The sequence below is a fragment of the Lithobates pipiens genome, unplaced genomic scaffold, assembly GCF_037356315.1.
Source record: "Lithobates pipiens isolate NorthernLeopardFrog02 unplaced genomic scaffold, aLitPip1_a1.2 Scaffold_18, whole genome shotgun sequence".
Lineage (NCBI taxonomy): Eukaryota > Metazoa > Chordata > Amphibia > Anura > Ranidae > Lithobates > Lithobates pipiens.
Genome location: NW_027507758.1, coordinates 306,500,151 through 306,517,170, shown reverse-complemented (window position 1 = coordinate 306,517,170; position 17,020 = coordinate 306,500,151). Strand labels below are relative to the sequence as shown.

The 17,020-nt window shown below is 37.6% G+C and overlaps 1 protein-coding gene across 1 annotated transcript in view; it reads right to left on the bottom strand.

The window, feature by feature from the left end:
* SIM1 (SIM bHLH transcription factor 1) overlaps nucleotides 1–17,020 on the bottom strand; it is a 145,007-nt gene that overhangs the window by 9,701 nt on the left and 118,286 nt on the right. The window contains exon 10 of the mRNA XM_077487193.1: nucleotides 13,978–14,140. Coding sequence (XP_077343319.1) covers nucleotides 13,978–14,140 — 163 coding nt within the window. The remainder of the gene's footprint in view (nucleotides 1–13,977; nucleotides 14,141–17,020) is intronic.

Genomic DNA, 17,020 nt, shown 5'->3' with positions numbered 1-17,020 from the left:
ATGCCCTGTCCTCTAATAAATGATTGCATCATGTGAATGGCCAAGAGATGCACAGGACTTATTTAGCATTTCACTATAAGCAGGAATAGCAACTCAGTCCCCACTATTTTAGGCAGGTAAAACTAAAGAAAGCCCATTGTCGAATTCTATGCCTCTTCTCAATGTATTGGCATATTTGAGGATGAAAGCCTATTAGCCCCTCTTGAAATAACTACATGGTGGAAATGGGCATACAGGCTCACAGCTTTCTTTCTATGGAGATAACAGCCGGCAGGTGATGAAAGGATGCATTGGGGTTATTTACTAAAACTGGAGAGTGCAAAATCTGGTGCTGCTCTACACAGAAACCCGTCAGCTTCCAACTTTTATTGTCAAGGCTTAATTGAGTAAGCTGAAGTTAGAAGCTGATTGGTTAGAAACGGATTAGCAAAGCTGCACCAGATTCTGAGTGCACTAGTTTTAGTAAATCTTCCCCACTCTTTTGTAACTTTAAAAAGTTTAAAAGTAACAATAAATCTACAAAAAATACCAGATGAAGTAGGCCATGGGATCAGATGAAAAATCATCAATTGGTCAATAATAATCATTTTGCATCATAGGAAATGACAGAAGTAGCATTAAATAGCTAGAAAACTGTGATGCCGGCTTATTTTTGCCATGTTTTTAGGTTTGAATTAAAAAAAAATGGAATATGTTTGCTTGCAATATTGTTTCATTTGCCTACTTATTTTGTACCTAAATTCACTAAATGAGACTCACAATTAAAAATAGCATAGCTATTTTAACACTCACCCTGTACTGTATACAGTAGGTAAAAGTAGTCAACTGAAAATGTATTTTTTCTTGTAATACTAGTATTTGTAAATTCCTCCAGTACCACATGACAACTGACAAGGTGTGTGTTTCAAGGTCTCTGTCAATGCACAATATTTTGAAGGACTAACTTCAAGAAAAGGATTCAGACAGAACCACTGATTGGTAAGTTCAAACTGCATATCACCTCCCCAAGATACTCCAGCAGAGGACATGTATCTGATGCATATTCAAGATGACTGGTTGCCACTGCTTTCTTCTCTTGGACAGAGAATGATCATGTAACTGCTCCTTGTAGTTCCTACTAGGCTGTGCTGATTTATTTAAGTTAGTTCAGCCTAGAGTGGGAGGATCCTATCTGTAGTTGGTAGAAGGTGACAGAGGAGGAGAGAACTCTTCCTTTGCCGCTCGAATAGTCACCCCCGCAAAACCCACTCAAAATTACTCATGGAAAAGGTAGTCCTTTGCAGCACACCCTAGGTCTAGCCCTAGGAATGTGAGGCATTTGCTGGGACAATGATTGATACATCTTTTCCCATTGTTTGGTTTTATTCTAATCTGTTGAAATTTGGATTTATTGCCAATTGTAATTATTACGTTGTAAAAAGTCAGTAAAAGAAAAACATCTTTTGGGCTAATAAAAAGATACTCTGAAAATTGTACGGTGCATTTTTACATGGAATGGGGATGCCGAAAGTGGAAAGACGGAGCAGTGCTAGAGGTCAGCTTTAGAGAAAAACACTCTTATCAACATGTGTTCTTGTAATAAAACCTTTTTTTAAGTGTAATTTAAACATTTTTAGATACATAAGGGCATCATTTTGGTCATATTGCAGGTTGAAAACAGCAGATTGTCTCCAGTAAAGAATGGTGGTGGTCTGGGCTGTCTAAACTAAAATTTTTTATTCATAGCTAGAAATATGTATTTTTTATTTAATATAATAACTTCATTTGACAGGGAACACACAATTTTTTTTTATAGGCCCATGTTAACCTCTCCTTATACAACACATGCTGAATTTGAAAATAACTGTGTATTTATTTTTCAGTACAGGTCCAGTATAAAATGATATAAATTACAAATGTCTAATTCAGAAAGCCAGTTTCTACTTTACATTTTAGTTAGTCTACTTTTTCTTTGATCAATTTTCAGGACAATAGAACTGCTACATGCTCACCAAATGTCTTTCAGTAAAAAATATACATATATTAACCATAGACATCCTTATTTTTGCAAATGCAACCGAAAGGAGCACCGCCAAAGACAACTGGAAACTGAAGTTGCTGAAAACCAACGCAATCAGTCTACAGATGCTGACAGACATTAGAGGATACTCATGAACTGGGCTGTTTACAGTCAGATCTGGAAACATTTCTTTATGTCTCTAAGTCTTCCCTGATGCCAAACCTTATAAGGGAAAAAATCTATCAGAAGGATGGATTTTCCTAGCCAATTGCTACTGTTTTCCGACATTACATGCTAGTGCCTCCAATTGTGCAAACTTGCAACGCAAAGTTTGCACAACAATTCTTGTGTTTGTAGGCCTCTTAAGAGTGGCAAAATAAATAAAATAAAATAAAAAAGTCATTCCAAACTGCCAGTCTGTCTGTAACCTTAGTGTTTCTACACTAATTCAAAAATCTTGTCAAAATACATTTCTGATTGAAGTAGGAATAGACTTTAGCACCTATCTGGTCTTTCTTGTGCCTCTGAATTTTGGCGAGTACCTGCCAAACCACTTTGATATGGGCATCACTGGAATACATATGGTAATATGAAGAAAACTGATGACACAATAAAAAAGCAGCCTGGTTTCTCAGTTGCACTCCCCACATGTGACAATGTGCCAGAGTGGAAAAAATCTAAATATTAACCTGCAGGACAGCAGGAAAGGGAAAGGGGATCCGGTTCTGCTTTATGTTACTAAAAATGGAGAAATGTTATACTGCATGTGGAATTAAAGAGTGATACCATATTAATGTTAAAAAATGAAATAGATTTTAAACATTTAAACAAAAGTAAAAATTGTATGTATTAGTTAAATGGAAATCTATGGCCAGTGAAGTCTCTTAACTGCTCTTGCTAAAGGTTATTTATTACTGCTTTAGAACAATTCAAAGAAAGTGATTTAAAATGACATTTGTTACATATCAAAGATATTAACATGAAGTCAAAACCTTTAAAAATGTGCTTCCCATAAAACATAGGTATTTGCGCAGACAACAGTTTATCAAAGACGTCTGTAGAAATTCTGAGCTACATGTAATCATTCATTCATCTAAATCCTTCAAATCAACTGAAAATATGGCTATTGTAGAGAAAACTCAGCACCGTATCATGTGTATTGTGACTGAATATAATGATTCAGGATGATCTCAATAAATATGTGTAGACTTTCTTTGAAGATTCATGTTCTTAAAATATGTAATGGCAAATCTTATTTTTTAATTGGTCAGTTTAAAGAAAAAGTAATGTCTGCTTCTTCAAAATTTTTCATCACTATAGTTAAAAAAGAACATCAATTTGACCGACTAATAATTGGAAAAACAAGCAAACTTTTGTAGAAGCTTCATTTCCTAAGAATTTTCATTCTAAATTCTACCCATCTATGCCCAGCTTTAGTCATTCAAAATAAATTCTAAAAAACTTAGCACATCCAGCATGCCTTTTTACTTCCCTTCTTACATGAGTGGACTGAGCTTGTTCCCTACAGACATTAGTTCTGTGTGCATAAGCATAAAATGATGGTCTTAAAAGACCTTGTAAGTGAGCTGTTGGCAATATCTTTAGACAATTAGCACCAGGACCACTGTATTCTGGATTGGCAGCACTACCTCTTTTTCTGAAACCCTCTTAATGTGAGCATTAGTGTCTGGGAGGGGGAATGTGGGAGACACAAAGGAGCATGTGGTTCAGTCAGGGAAGTTTGAGCATCACATAGTAACAGGATTTGGTACTTGTTTAGCGACTGTTATATGGGAGACTTTAGCACAAGCAGGTACAATCACATACATGTATGGCATGTGCCTACACCGCTTTTAGGAGCCCCCCATGACCAATGTGTCCGGCGGACATGGACAGATTGCAGAATCCAGTACTCAGGCCTGGTGATCATGTGATTGCAATGTGATCACATGATCACAGTGTCAACAAAGCTGTTGTGAATGAACAGGTATGTTGTCAAAGCTTTTTTCTCATAACAGATATGTTGTCAGTGCAGTTATTTGCCCACAGCTATCACCCAGACAGCAAGCAATTGAGCTGCAAGTTTGAAAATGACTTGCTAAGCTATTACTAGGCTTCCCAGGCTTCACAAGTGCACAATTGTAGCAAGTCTGCATTACATGACACGAGATCCACTTTCTTTGCAAACATTCTGCAAGTCTGCTGCAAGTTCTTGCTGTAGTCTAACCACTGCAACTTTGCTCTTGCTAAAAACTTGCCACTCAAATTTGCTACAAATTGGAAAAGTGTCAACTAGAACTTCAAGTGCTAACTTGACAATGAAAATGTGCAGCGAGTTAACAAGACTACAATTCAACGCCACCACAAATTTGAGGCATGTTATCCTTGCTATCTGGGCATGTTGTACATGGGCCAATCACAGCAATCACAGCTGATATTCATTGTAACAACAAGCAAAATGCAAAAAATAAAAATCCTGATCACCCCACCCAGAGTACTACAGTGTTACTATGGTGAAAAATTAAAAAAAAAATGTTTAAAAGTGAAATGGAATTAAATTTTTTTTATAATTTTTTATTTTATTTTTTAACATACTGTCACCAGTCAGAGTCCCTGATCACTGCCACATCAGTCACATGATGATGGTGTACTGTACTGGTGACAGTTTGTAAAAAGAAATTGTGAAAACAAAATGTCAAAAACATTGTGACAAAAAATTAAAACTTCAAAAAGCTCACCGTGCCTATTACTAAATGCCTCAGATGGTCTATTTTACAAAAAGACCATTAGTACATCAGAATTAATCAATTTTCAAATATATATATACCATAGTTTGTAGACACTATAACTTTCACACAAATCAAATTAATATACACTTATTGGTATATTTTTATCAAAAACATGTAGCAGATTTTGAAATTGATTTATAAAGAAATTTTATTTTATTGGATATGTTTTATGATAGAAAGTACTACATAGCTGGTGTTTTTTTTCAAACTTTTTGTTCTTTTTTTGTTTATACAGTAAAAAAAATAAAAAAACCCAATGGAGATCAAACACCACCAAAACAAAGCTTTATTTGTATAAAAATAATATAAAAAGGTAATTTGAGTACAGTAATGCATAACTGAGCAATTGCCAGTTAAATTAGTGCAGTGCTGGATAGCACAAAATAGCTTGGACATAAAGGGGTAAAACCAGTGTTTGATCGGCAATGCTCTTGCACCTTAAGGTAATGCTTGTCAGTATCTCTAAATCAAAACAAGGAACCATAAGTGCACCTTGTCAACCACAATACCCTTGGATATTTTGATCAGCAGGGTTTGATTTTCTTTTATGTTTGAGGAGACTTAGCTGTCATATATTTATATGATAGATCATGTGCTGCTTAGCAGACTAAATTTCAATATCATAGCAATGTGCATTTCCCAGAGCTTCGTGTGGAAGTTCTAAATAATTTGAGTGTTCAGTTTGGCTGTTCCACTGGGTTTGTAGGTCCGCATGTATTTTTATTAGTTAAACAGGCCCATAATGTAAACTAAGTGAAAAAAACAAGTTCTGAGCAAACCATGTCTTAAGTATATGAGTACCTAGACCAGTGTGTGCTTATACACATAAATTTTCAGAATAATTATCATGGACAAACCTTTAATAAACTATGTTTTTAAAAAAAACAGATGTATCCCTAATGGAGAAATTACTTTATCACAAGCAGCTCCATAAATAAAAGCATTGTAGTAAGGATTTGCAGAAACCAAATTTGCATGCAACCAATATAACTATATTTTGCAGTAGCCTGCATGTGCAAACTGATATCGGAGAATGAAGAACATATGTTTTGACATCTACGGTATCTCAATGGCACTGAATTTTAAATAAAAATTGGCACAAAGAAACTGAGAATTTTAATAAGATTAAATAAAATTACCTTTTTTTTTGGAAAGGATTGGGAAATAATCATATAATGCTGTGCAGTGGACTTTGATTAAAATTGACTTTGCTTTTTACATCTCCCCCACTAAAAAATGTTCAGGTGATAAATAAGCAATTGACAAGCAAATTGAAAACTGCTGTAAATGTGCTATACTATCCCAAACTGGAAAAAAATATTCAGGGGACTCTGAAGCTTTACCATTCCCAACCACCCCTGTCCATCAAAAGACTGTTCTTCTTGCTGATAGTATATATTAATTTACATAAAAGGCTTCCCCACCCAGGTATTTGATGCGAGTCACAAAGTTCATCATGAAATGCAAAAGTCTTTACACTGTGTAAGACTGGGGTGATCAGACTGAAGCGGTAGGTGCATTTTCTATGAGTGCAGCAGACCAAAACTGTATTTTTAAGGGCATAGTAGCCCACTTTTATTTAAAAGCACGGGATAGTTCACAAAGGCGTCAGTAGCCTATGCAGGGGGTTCCACCATTACTGTATCTTGCACACTCAAAATACTTCAGCCTCCTGGCATTTTTGCCGCACAGTTGCTTCAGGCCTTTAGCCTAGGCCTTAGGTCTGCTCCTCAGACAAAAGTGTTTTAGAGTCAAGCTCTTTTCTAGCTTACTCCCGATCAGCTCCTTGCTGCTCTGTCACAAACTACATCTGCCTCCTACAGACATGCTTTCTTAGAGTTAAGCTCTCTCCTAGCTTACTCCCGATCAGCTCCTTGCTGCTCTGTCACAAACTACATCTGCCTCCTGCAGACATGCATGCTTTGGCTGCACCCATGCAGCCTCTGACTCCTGCAGAGGAATGGGAGTACACCTGACTCACAAGCACAGACTTCCTGTCTGTGGGGTGGGGCCCTGAGCCTTGGTCAGATCACAACTAAATAGCCCAGCACACAGCTGTGCAATCAGCGTACCTGTCTCTCCAAAATCTGGTGTAAACCAGCAATCTTCCAGGTAGCACAGGGTCCCACTGCCACTCTGTCATACTGTTGTACTGTATACTGTATCTAAGACCCATTATTTTCATTAGCCTCCCTTATTGGTCTTCAGTTAAATACATGATGTTCTGTTTTGATTAACTTGCCTGATGGCAATGTTCATTTATCAAGTATCCACAAATATTTCCCATCTAATTACCAGTACACTGTCTTGTCATTGTCAATCCATATAGCTATATTCAGCGGCAGTAAGCATATGGAAAAGCCTGACAGGCTGGTTGTACTGAAGTCAATCGGTAGATTGACTTTACTACAACCAGGCTACCCATAGATGGATCGAAATTTGGCATGTTCCTTTTGAACTGGCTGAATTTTGATCCGTCTATTGCTGGCTTAACTCATTCTACCTTGGCCAAATGTTTATATTGTATGTAAAAGAAATAAAAGCTCCAGATTTATCATCAACATAAGATGCACCAAGATTGCTCAGTGAGATTTTCTTGAGTAAATATAGTCAGAAATTACTATACAAGTTGTTTTTCAGGAATAGCAGAGTAAATACCATGTATCCTTTACATGGCCCTTATACCACTACAAAACAAATTTGTTTTTATACATTTTCCTGTGACTGGAGCTTTATTAAAAAGGAGAATATACTTGTACTTTACAAACATATGGTATGCCATTATCCTATGTGATTAACAGAGTAAATATCCATTTTGATATTGGGCCATTGCTGTAAATCTGTTGGATGTTCTGATGTATTTAATTATCCTATATCTTGTTATTTGGATATTCCCTATAACTGATGATTTTATGTTACTAACCATTTGATTATATGTTACTAGCCATATGAAACATCAAATAAAGTACTGGTTATTCATTAAAATGTAATGTATTTTAAAAGTGCTAATAGTTAATATCAGCCCCCTGTATACACTTGTACAATAATTGTGCAGGGAGGGCTGTGTTTGCTGTGAGTAGGCAGGGATAATTGTGAGAGGGTTACAATATGTAAGGGTCTCTGTTAAGTATAACATTACAATAACAGAACAGGGTTAAAACATATATAGTGTTATTGTAACTTGTAGTGGGGTTTACAGTTTAAACTATCGCTGTATAGCTAGAGGTAACCATGTTTTCCCAAATTAGTAATGTGATTTTGTGTACATCCTGTTCTATGTACTGAAGGTAGTATAGGGGATGATAGGGAAATGGGGTCAGATGTACGTAACTGGATTACAGTTAGAAGGAAGGGTAGAGGGAAAAGGGTTATAGAGGCTAGTCAAGAGTTGACACATCCCAAATTAGTTCAGGAGTAGTATTGCTGGAGCAGACTACCTCCTCTAGCATCCCAGGGAATGACTGCTCAAATAAGGATGGGAAAAGGTGTGTAGGCAAAGAAAGGCAGATACTGGTGTTAGCCAATACAACAATCTTCATAATGGGATTACTCACTTCATCATAGAGTGTTTGTCCTTTACTGCTTATAGAGAGGCTGCTCAGAACATGATACTTTTGAATCTATGCCTAGACAGCCAAGACAGCAGAGGGAATGTGTCAGCCTCCAATAGTCTTCATTTGGAGGACCACAGTGAATTTTGAGGCCCATGAAATTTGCTATCTTTGATCATGGGCTCTACAATATATATTCAGAGGAAAGCAGTAAGGGTTGCAGTCTTCATGATGAAGTGAATAGTCGCATTATGAGGATGGTTATACAGGCTAGGTTCAATATATGATTTGGAAATGGGTAGGTATACTTTTGACTTGTTTGGAACTGACAGAACATAACCCTTATTGTTTTCCTGAGGAAGGCCTTCTTTTTCTGGATGAAACGCATTGGGATCTACTTTGTAAAATATTCATTGCTTCACATCAAAACTATATTGGTCCATATTGAGACAATTACAGGTGCATTTCGTAAAGTTAGAATATCATCAAAAAGTTAATTTATTTCAGTAATTCAATTCAAAAAGTGAAACTGTTACACACAGAGTGATATATTTCAAGCATTTCTTTCTTTTTAACTTTGATGCGTATGGCTTACAGCTAGTGAAAGCCCAAATGCAGTATCTCAGTAAATTAGAATATTACACAAGACCAAAAAAAAAGGATTTTTAATATAGAAATGTTGGCTTACTGAAAAGTATGTCCATGTACATTATAATATGCACTCAGTACTTGGTCGGGACTCCTTTTGCTTGAATTACTGCATCAATGCAGCGTGGCATGGAGGTGATAAGCCTGTGGCACTGCTAAGGTCTTATGGAAACCCAGGTTGCTTTGATAGCGGCCTTCAGCTCATCTGCATTGCTGGGCCTGGTGTCTCTCATCTTCCTCTTGACAAAACCCTACAGATTCTCTATGGGGTTTAGGTCAGGTGAGTTTTCTGGCCAATCAAGCACAGTGCTACCATGATCATAAAAGCAGGTAATGGTACTTTTGGTAGTATGGGCAGGTGCCAAGTCCTGCTGGAAAATTAAACAGTATCTCCATAAATCTAGTCAGCAGAGGGAAGCATGAAGTGTTCTAGAATTTCCTGGTGGAGGGCTGCACTGACTTTGGACTTGATAAAAGACAGTGGACAAACACCAGCAGATGACAATCCCCAAATCAACACAGACTTTGGAACATTTTGCATTTTATTTGGAAATCAAGGCCCAAGAGTCTGGAGGAAGAGTGGAGAGGCACAGAATCAAAGTTGCACAAAGTTTCATGAGGTCCAGTGCGAAGTTTTCATAGTCAGTGATGATTCGAGGAGCCATGTCATCTGCTGGTGTTAGTCCACTGTGTTTTATCAAGACCAAAGTCAGCGCAGCCCTCTACCAGGAAATTCTGGAGCACTTCATGCTTCCCTGTCGACCGTATGGGCTACTGTCCTACACTGGAAATCCCCAATGGTTCTCTTAGCTACAATCCTTACTAGAGTTGATAGTACCATGTTAATGGAAAGGATCCTATATACTTTACAGGATAAGATGCACCTGTTTTCACGCAAATGGGATGCCTGGACGATCCACCACCACATGCTTGTACCTTGAACTTATACATGTTCACATTGTCATAGGCTACATGTCTAGCATCACTGGGCGCTCTTTTGAGTTCCTATTTGCCTACATGTGTAATTATTGCGATCAAGGTGTTCCCGAGAATCTCTGTTTTTCTAAATTGTTGTTTTCTTTGTGGTACAAAATTGTACATGTGACATGTCTTACCTTATGCGTATTGTGATGATACTATGTCCTACATATACCTCAATAAATACAGTGCTTTGAAAAAGTATTCATACCCCTTGAAATTTTTCTCATTTTGTCATGTTACAACCACCAATGTAAATGTATTGTATTGGGATTTTATGAGATAGACCAACACAAAGTGGCACATAATTGTTAAGTTGAAGGAAAAGGATAAATGGTTTTCAATTTTTTTTACAAATAAATATGTTGAAAGTGCGACGTGCATTTGTATTCAGCCTCCCTGAGTCAACACTTTGTAGAACCATTTTTCGCTGCAAGAGCAGCTACAAATCTTTTTTGGTATGTCTCTACCAGCTTTGCCCATCTAGAGATTGAAATTTTTACCCATTCTTCTTTGAAAAATAGCTCAAGATCTATCAGAGTGGATGGGGAGCGTCTGTGAACAGCAATTTTCAAGTCATGCCACAGATTCTCAATTGGATTTAGGTCTGGACTTTGACTGGGTCATTCTAAGCCCCTGTACACACGGTCGGAGATTTTGAAAACCAAATCCGTCGGATTTTGTCAGTCGGATCTTGTCCGAAACTGTTGCATACACACGGTCGGACAAAGTTGTCGAAAAATCCGATCTTTCAGAACGTGATGACATAATTTCATTAAGATGGGACTACATTCAGGCTAGTAGCCAATAGCTTTGATGTAGGAATTTGATCTGAGCATGCGTGGCATTTGGTCCGATCAAAATTCTCTACACATGATCGGAGTATGTCCGATTGGACCAGTTTGTCGGGAAATATTTCCAACAAGTTGGAAAATTGGGTCCGACGGATATTCAGACGGAATCAGTCCGATGCATACCACACACAGTCGGATTATCCGACAACACGGTCCGATAGGACACATTCCGACGGATTCTCCCACCGTGTGTACAAGGGCTAACACATGAATATGCTTTGATTTAAACCATTCCATTGTAGCTCTGGTTGTACATTTAGGGTCGTTGTCCTGCTGGAAGGTGAACCTCAAGTCTTTTGCAGACTCTAACAGGTTTTATTCTATGATTTACCTGTATTTGGCTCCATCCACCTTCCCATCAAAGCATCCCCACAACATGATGCAGCCACCAGCATGTTTCACGGTGTGTGTTCAGGGTGATGAGCAGTGTTTGTTTTCCACCACACATAGCGTTTTGATTTTAAGCCAAAAAGTTCAATTTTGGTATCATTTGACCAGAGCCACATGTTTGCCGTGTCCCTCACATAGCATTTCACAAACTGCAAATGGGACTGAGCTGTGGATCTCTGCAGCTCCTCTACAGTTACCATATGCCTCTTAGCTGCTTCCCTGGTGATTGCTCTCTGTGCCCGGCCTGTCAGTTTAGGTGGACAGCCATGTCTTGGTGTATTTGCAGTTGTGCGATACCTATTTTCGCATGATGGACTGAATAGTGCTCCTTGAGATGTTCAAAACTTGGGATATTTTTTCATAACCTAACCCTGCTTTAAACTTCCCCACAACTTTATCCCTGACCTGCCTGGTGTGTTCCTTGGCCTTCAGGATGCTGTTTGTTCACTAAGGTTCTCTAACAAACCTCTGAGGCCTTCACAGAACAGCTGTATTTTTACTGATATTAAGACCCCTTTCACACGGCCGCGTTATCGCTAAAGTGTTTTAGCGGCGCTTTAGCTCTATTTAGTTTGTAAACAAAAAACAATTACCAATTTACAGTTTTTGATTTTGCTAATGTTAAACAGATAGAAAACTAATAAAAACTAGTAAAAAAGCAAAATGTGAAACTGAAATAAAAAAAATATATTTTAGGTAATATTTGCAATAATTAATTGGAAATGATTTACTAGAGGATTAGAGACTGTTCACTCACTTTACTGAATAAGGCAAGGCTAATATGATATTAGGTTACATTTTAAATACCCAATCATCTGCATAATAAATAAAAAATACAGGATTTTGCTTGCATATCATAGGAAGATTAACGTGAGCACAGTATTTTCCTATCCACTAAGTTAAGTGAACATTCATTTTGCAAAGAACATTCTCTATGCCTTTAGCCGATAAATTAGAGTAATGTAATATGTGTATAAAAAAAAACTCAGTAGTTTCTGTTTAGTGGGTGGATTTTCCCAATATTGATATTTCAGTTTGTGTAGCCATTGCTCAGCTGAATCACATAGTAACTTCTTTTATGACTCATGTACTCCATCAATAAGCTATCTCTGCAAAGTTAATAGTTTGCCAACTTGCAATAGATGTCTTAAATGCCCTCCTTGATTCTTCAAAAAATAAAATGATTGCATTTTTCAATATCCAACAGGTATCAAAATCCTCTTGTCGAAGTCATAGTAGCTGAGCTGAGTTCAGATCTAATGTAAGTAGATCTTCCTTTAGCTTCTAAAAATATGTTTCGAATGGACTGACCCTTATCATCTGATACAGAACAGAAAGTACAGAAACATAAGTGTCCTTCTACAGTGATATGTATGCAAGTGGGGTTTCAGCTGCTGATACTACTGAATGCAAGAACAGTGCAATAGAGTGTCTTCTCCTTAGCCTGACTGACAATTGGAAACAATGATTTTTACATGGCTCCTCCATACTGTTTAGGGCCTAAGGTCTATTTATCACCAAAAAATAGAGCTGCCATTTACATTTTGGTTCCTACAAATTGTCATTACAGTATAAGAAAGAGAAAAATAACTTTTGCAAATAACACAAACATTAAAAAATCTAGCAAATCTAGAAAATGAAGGGTGCGTGTATTTGTACAATGTACAGATTGGTATACACATAGCTACAAATTTAACTCAAGCAGTCATTAAGTACATTTCACTGAAATTGCACCCCTGTCCAAACATTTGACACCAATAATTTAAACAACTTTACTATAATATCTACTCAAAAATGCAAGTCAAACTCATTAACAATATATGCATAACAGAGAGTGGTTAATTTACTAACCCAGCATGCTCTAAGTGTAGTATAGTTTACCTCAGTGCTAACAGCGTAACAGTGTCTGGCCAGTCAGAGTCCTCCGTTTCACATCATGGGTCCCTTGTACATCAGGATCCCCCTTTAATCAAAGTTCTCTCTTCACATCAGAAGCCCCCCTTCACATCAGAAGCCCCCCTTTACGTCAGAAGCCCACCTTTAGATAAGAGTCTTTAGAGTCCCTCCTCCCTCCACATCAGAATCCTCAGTCTCCCCTCACATCTGCATCCTACCTTATAATTAGTACAGCATGGATGAAGACAAACTTCCATCCTCTTTGAATGCTGGATTCTAGCTGCCATGAATCAGAATCATGCATTTCCATGGTGCCAGTGGGATAGCCCACCTGCACTGTGGAAACACATGACACTGCATGGCACCACTCAATAGAATACTCAGGGGAACCTGGGATTTCACACAAAAATAAGGGTGCTAATCTGCTAATCTGATGGGAGTCATTTAGAAGTGCTGGCAGAGTTTTTGAGGTGCTATAGCACATTCAAGAGCCCCTGGGTCTGTCGCTGTACAAGTCCCACCTTCAAGTGGTGCCCAAGGCAAGTGGCATACATGCCATACCCTGGATACACTACTGCTTAAAACAAGTAGCCATAACCTGGGACAACTTAACCCGCTAATAGTGTTTTCTGTTATAAACTAAAATTTCAGTATATCATAACCAAAATAGCTGTTGTAGGTGTTGTTTTGTATATATTTTAAAAATATATGTTTGTATATGGCCATGTGCTGCCTGTTGCCAGTTTTACCCCAAGCATAAACCAGCAGATTTCTTATCAATAATAACAAAAAAACTACCTACCCTCACCTAATTGCTACCTGCTTAGTACATTTAAAAAGAAAAATGTGACATGTATTCCAGTGGCTTTTACCTGTGGGTATGGTGATGTCCTGGATTTAGACTTGGCACTAGGAAGACGTGACTTACTGCTCTTCCTGCTGTCATTTATGGCTGGATTTGAATTTGCATAAGAATATGATGGTTTTGTTGTAACTTGATCCAAAGACAATTGAAGTCCTTTATATTCAGTATCTCTGTTGGAAAGAATAACATGCACTTATGTAATAGTTTGTAAGATTACCAAAGTTACTTGTATATTTTGTCACTTTATTCTAAAGCACTAAATTAAACTGACTGTATAAAAAAATAATTTTTTTTAAAAAATAAGTGTTATAAGGAGTGTTATTTCATAGATTTGCACATTATAGTGTATGCTGATATTTGCACGTTATATGAATTCACTATGTGAATTAATTGTGTACACTGACAATCACTATGAATATTGACATTTGTACATTATATAAATTCACTGTGTGTTTTATAATTATATATATTAAATATTTTTTGACAAGATATATGTTTATTAATGTTTATCCAGTATTTAATCACTTATTTGGAATTTATCACTGTAGTTTTTTTTGTTTTTTTTTTTAACTATGTTAATTTTCCAAAAACGTATCCAGCCAATCAAGTTTTTCAAATGAAGTATAAAAAAAGTTTTTTTTTTTTTTTATGTTCTTGCTCATACCACATAATCTGTAAAAGACCAATAACATGTTAACATTGAATGAGAAGCCAATTTGATATCCAGTCATTATGTTTACGTAGAACTTGTTAGTGATTGTACAAAAATATATTTCATACTTTGGCAATAACCCCTACTGTTGACCACTGGAGGTCACCCACTGAGAACCTCCCCCAGTCAGCTCTTTGACTAGTGTTATGCTGCCCATAGATGTCGTCATTTTCTTTCCTGCAGACACCCTCAGGAAGTCTGTTCCTGATTGTTTGATCACATAAATTCACACCAGTGGCCTGCTGGAGATCATTTTGTAGGGCTCTGGCAGTGCTCATCCTGTTCCTTTTTGCACAAAGGAGCAGATACCGGTCCTGCTGGTGGGCTACGGCCCCTTTCCAGCTCTCCTCCATGCTCTTGAAAACCTTCTGGCAATGGCACATATTGATGTGTCATCCTGGAGGAGTTTGGACTGCCTGTGCAACCCCTATAGGGTCCAGGTATCACCTCATGCTACCAATAGTGACACTGAGCCTAGCCAAATGCAAAACTAGTGAAAAACAGTAAGAAAAGATGCGTAGGGAAAAAAATATCAATGGCCTCCACCTGTAAAACCATTCCTGTTTTGGAGGTCATCTCATTGTTGCCCATCTGGTGCACCTGTTGTTAATTTCATTAACACTAAAGCAGCTGAAACTGATTAACAACCCTCTCTGCTACTTAACCCCCCTGACGGTATTCCCGAGTCTGACTCGGGGTGGATTTTTCATACCAAAAGCGGTATCCCCGAGCCAGACTCGGGACTGCATCGCTGGATCCAGGAGGAGGTTTACTTACCTTCTCCCTCGGATCCAGCGTTGTATCCCCGCTGTACGAGCGAGCCGTGTCTCGCTCGATGCATTACATCGCCGATCTCCGTGCCCTGCGAGCGTTGCGACGCACGGGCACGGAGATCGGCGCCAAATTCAAAAAGTGAAACAAACAGTAAACATACAGTATAATGTAATCTTACAGATTACATTGCTGTATGTAAATATTTCACATCCCCGTTGTCCCTAGTGGTCTGCCCAGTGTCCTGCATGCACTTTTATATAATAAAAACTGTTCTTTATGCCTGGAAACTGGAGATTGCCCATAGCAACCAAAACTGTCACTGTACATCAAAAATGATTTTAGACCAGCTAGAAAACAGCGATAATAAATTAGAATCACTCGCAGAAGTGAGCGATAGCGATTTGTGGGGAGATCCGTCATCAAATACTGAAAAGTAATGACAGTGACAATTCTGCAACTGAGCAAATTTCAGTGTTTTTGATTTGATTATATTATTGAATAATTTTTATTATTGTTATATTATTATTTGGTACAATTATTTATAATTATTTATTATATTATAATTTATGATTTAATTTTTCAAACTTTATCATACCCGGGATGTCTGCTAGACTCTGGTTTGGACAGATTTAAGAGAGTTATTCCTAAGAATTGCAGGACTACAATATAAAACGCCAAATTTTCATGCAAAATAATGGTACCGCTTTTAGCACCTAAAATCCGAAATAATCGTACCGCCAGGGAGGTTAAAGGAGTTGTAAAGGCAGAAGGTTTTTTTATCTTAATACATTTTATGCATTAAGATAAAAAAACCTTTTGTGTGTAATAGTCACCCCAGCACCCCTTATTACCTGTGCCCCATCTCTTTTCAGCAATGTCCACAAATGCCTAAGCCAATGGGTACACTCCTCCTGATTGGCTGAGACACAGCAGCAGTGCCATTGGCTCCCACGGCTGTCAATCAAAGTGAGTCAGCCAATTAGGGAAGTGAGGGGGTGGGGCCGAGCTGTGACTCGGCACCAATGCCCCCAAAGGAAGCTGCTGACTGTGGGGGCACTACATAGGAGGTAGGGGCCAAGAGCAGCAAAGAGGAACCTGAGAAGAGGAGGATCTAGGCTGCTATGTACAAAATCAACTGCACAGAGGAGGTAAGTATAACATGTTTGTTATATAAAAAAAATAAAAAAAACAAGACTTTACAATCACTTTAACTAACCAAATCAATATCCCAGGAGTTTAATTGACTTAATGCTATACTCTTATTAAAAAGTGTCCCTTTTATTTATTTTTTGAGCAGTGCATGAACCAATGAAAATGTAATAATCAAAATATATAATATCTCTCTCTCTCTCTCTATATATATATATATATATATATATATATATATATATAGCCCCTCAGTCACAAACAAATAGATTAATATGAATGTAAAACTTCACAATAGAAACAAAGTCTACTCACAGGTGAAGAAGTGTTGACTGGAAATCACATGTGATCACTCCTGTGTACCAACACCAAACACAAGGGTTGATTTTCTAAAACTGGAGAGTGCAAAATTTGGTGC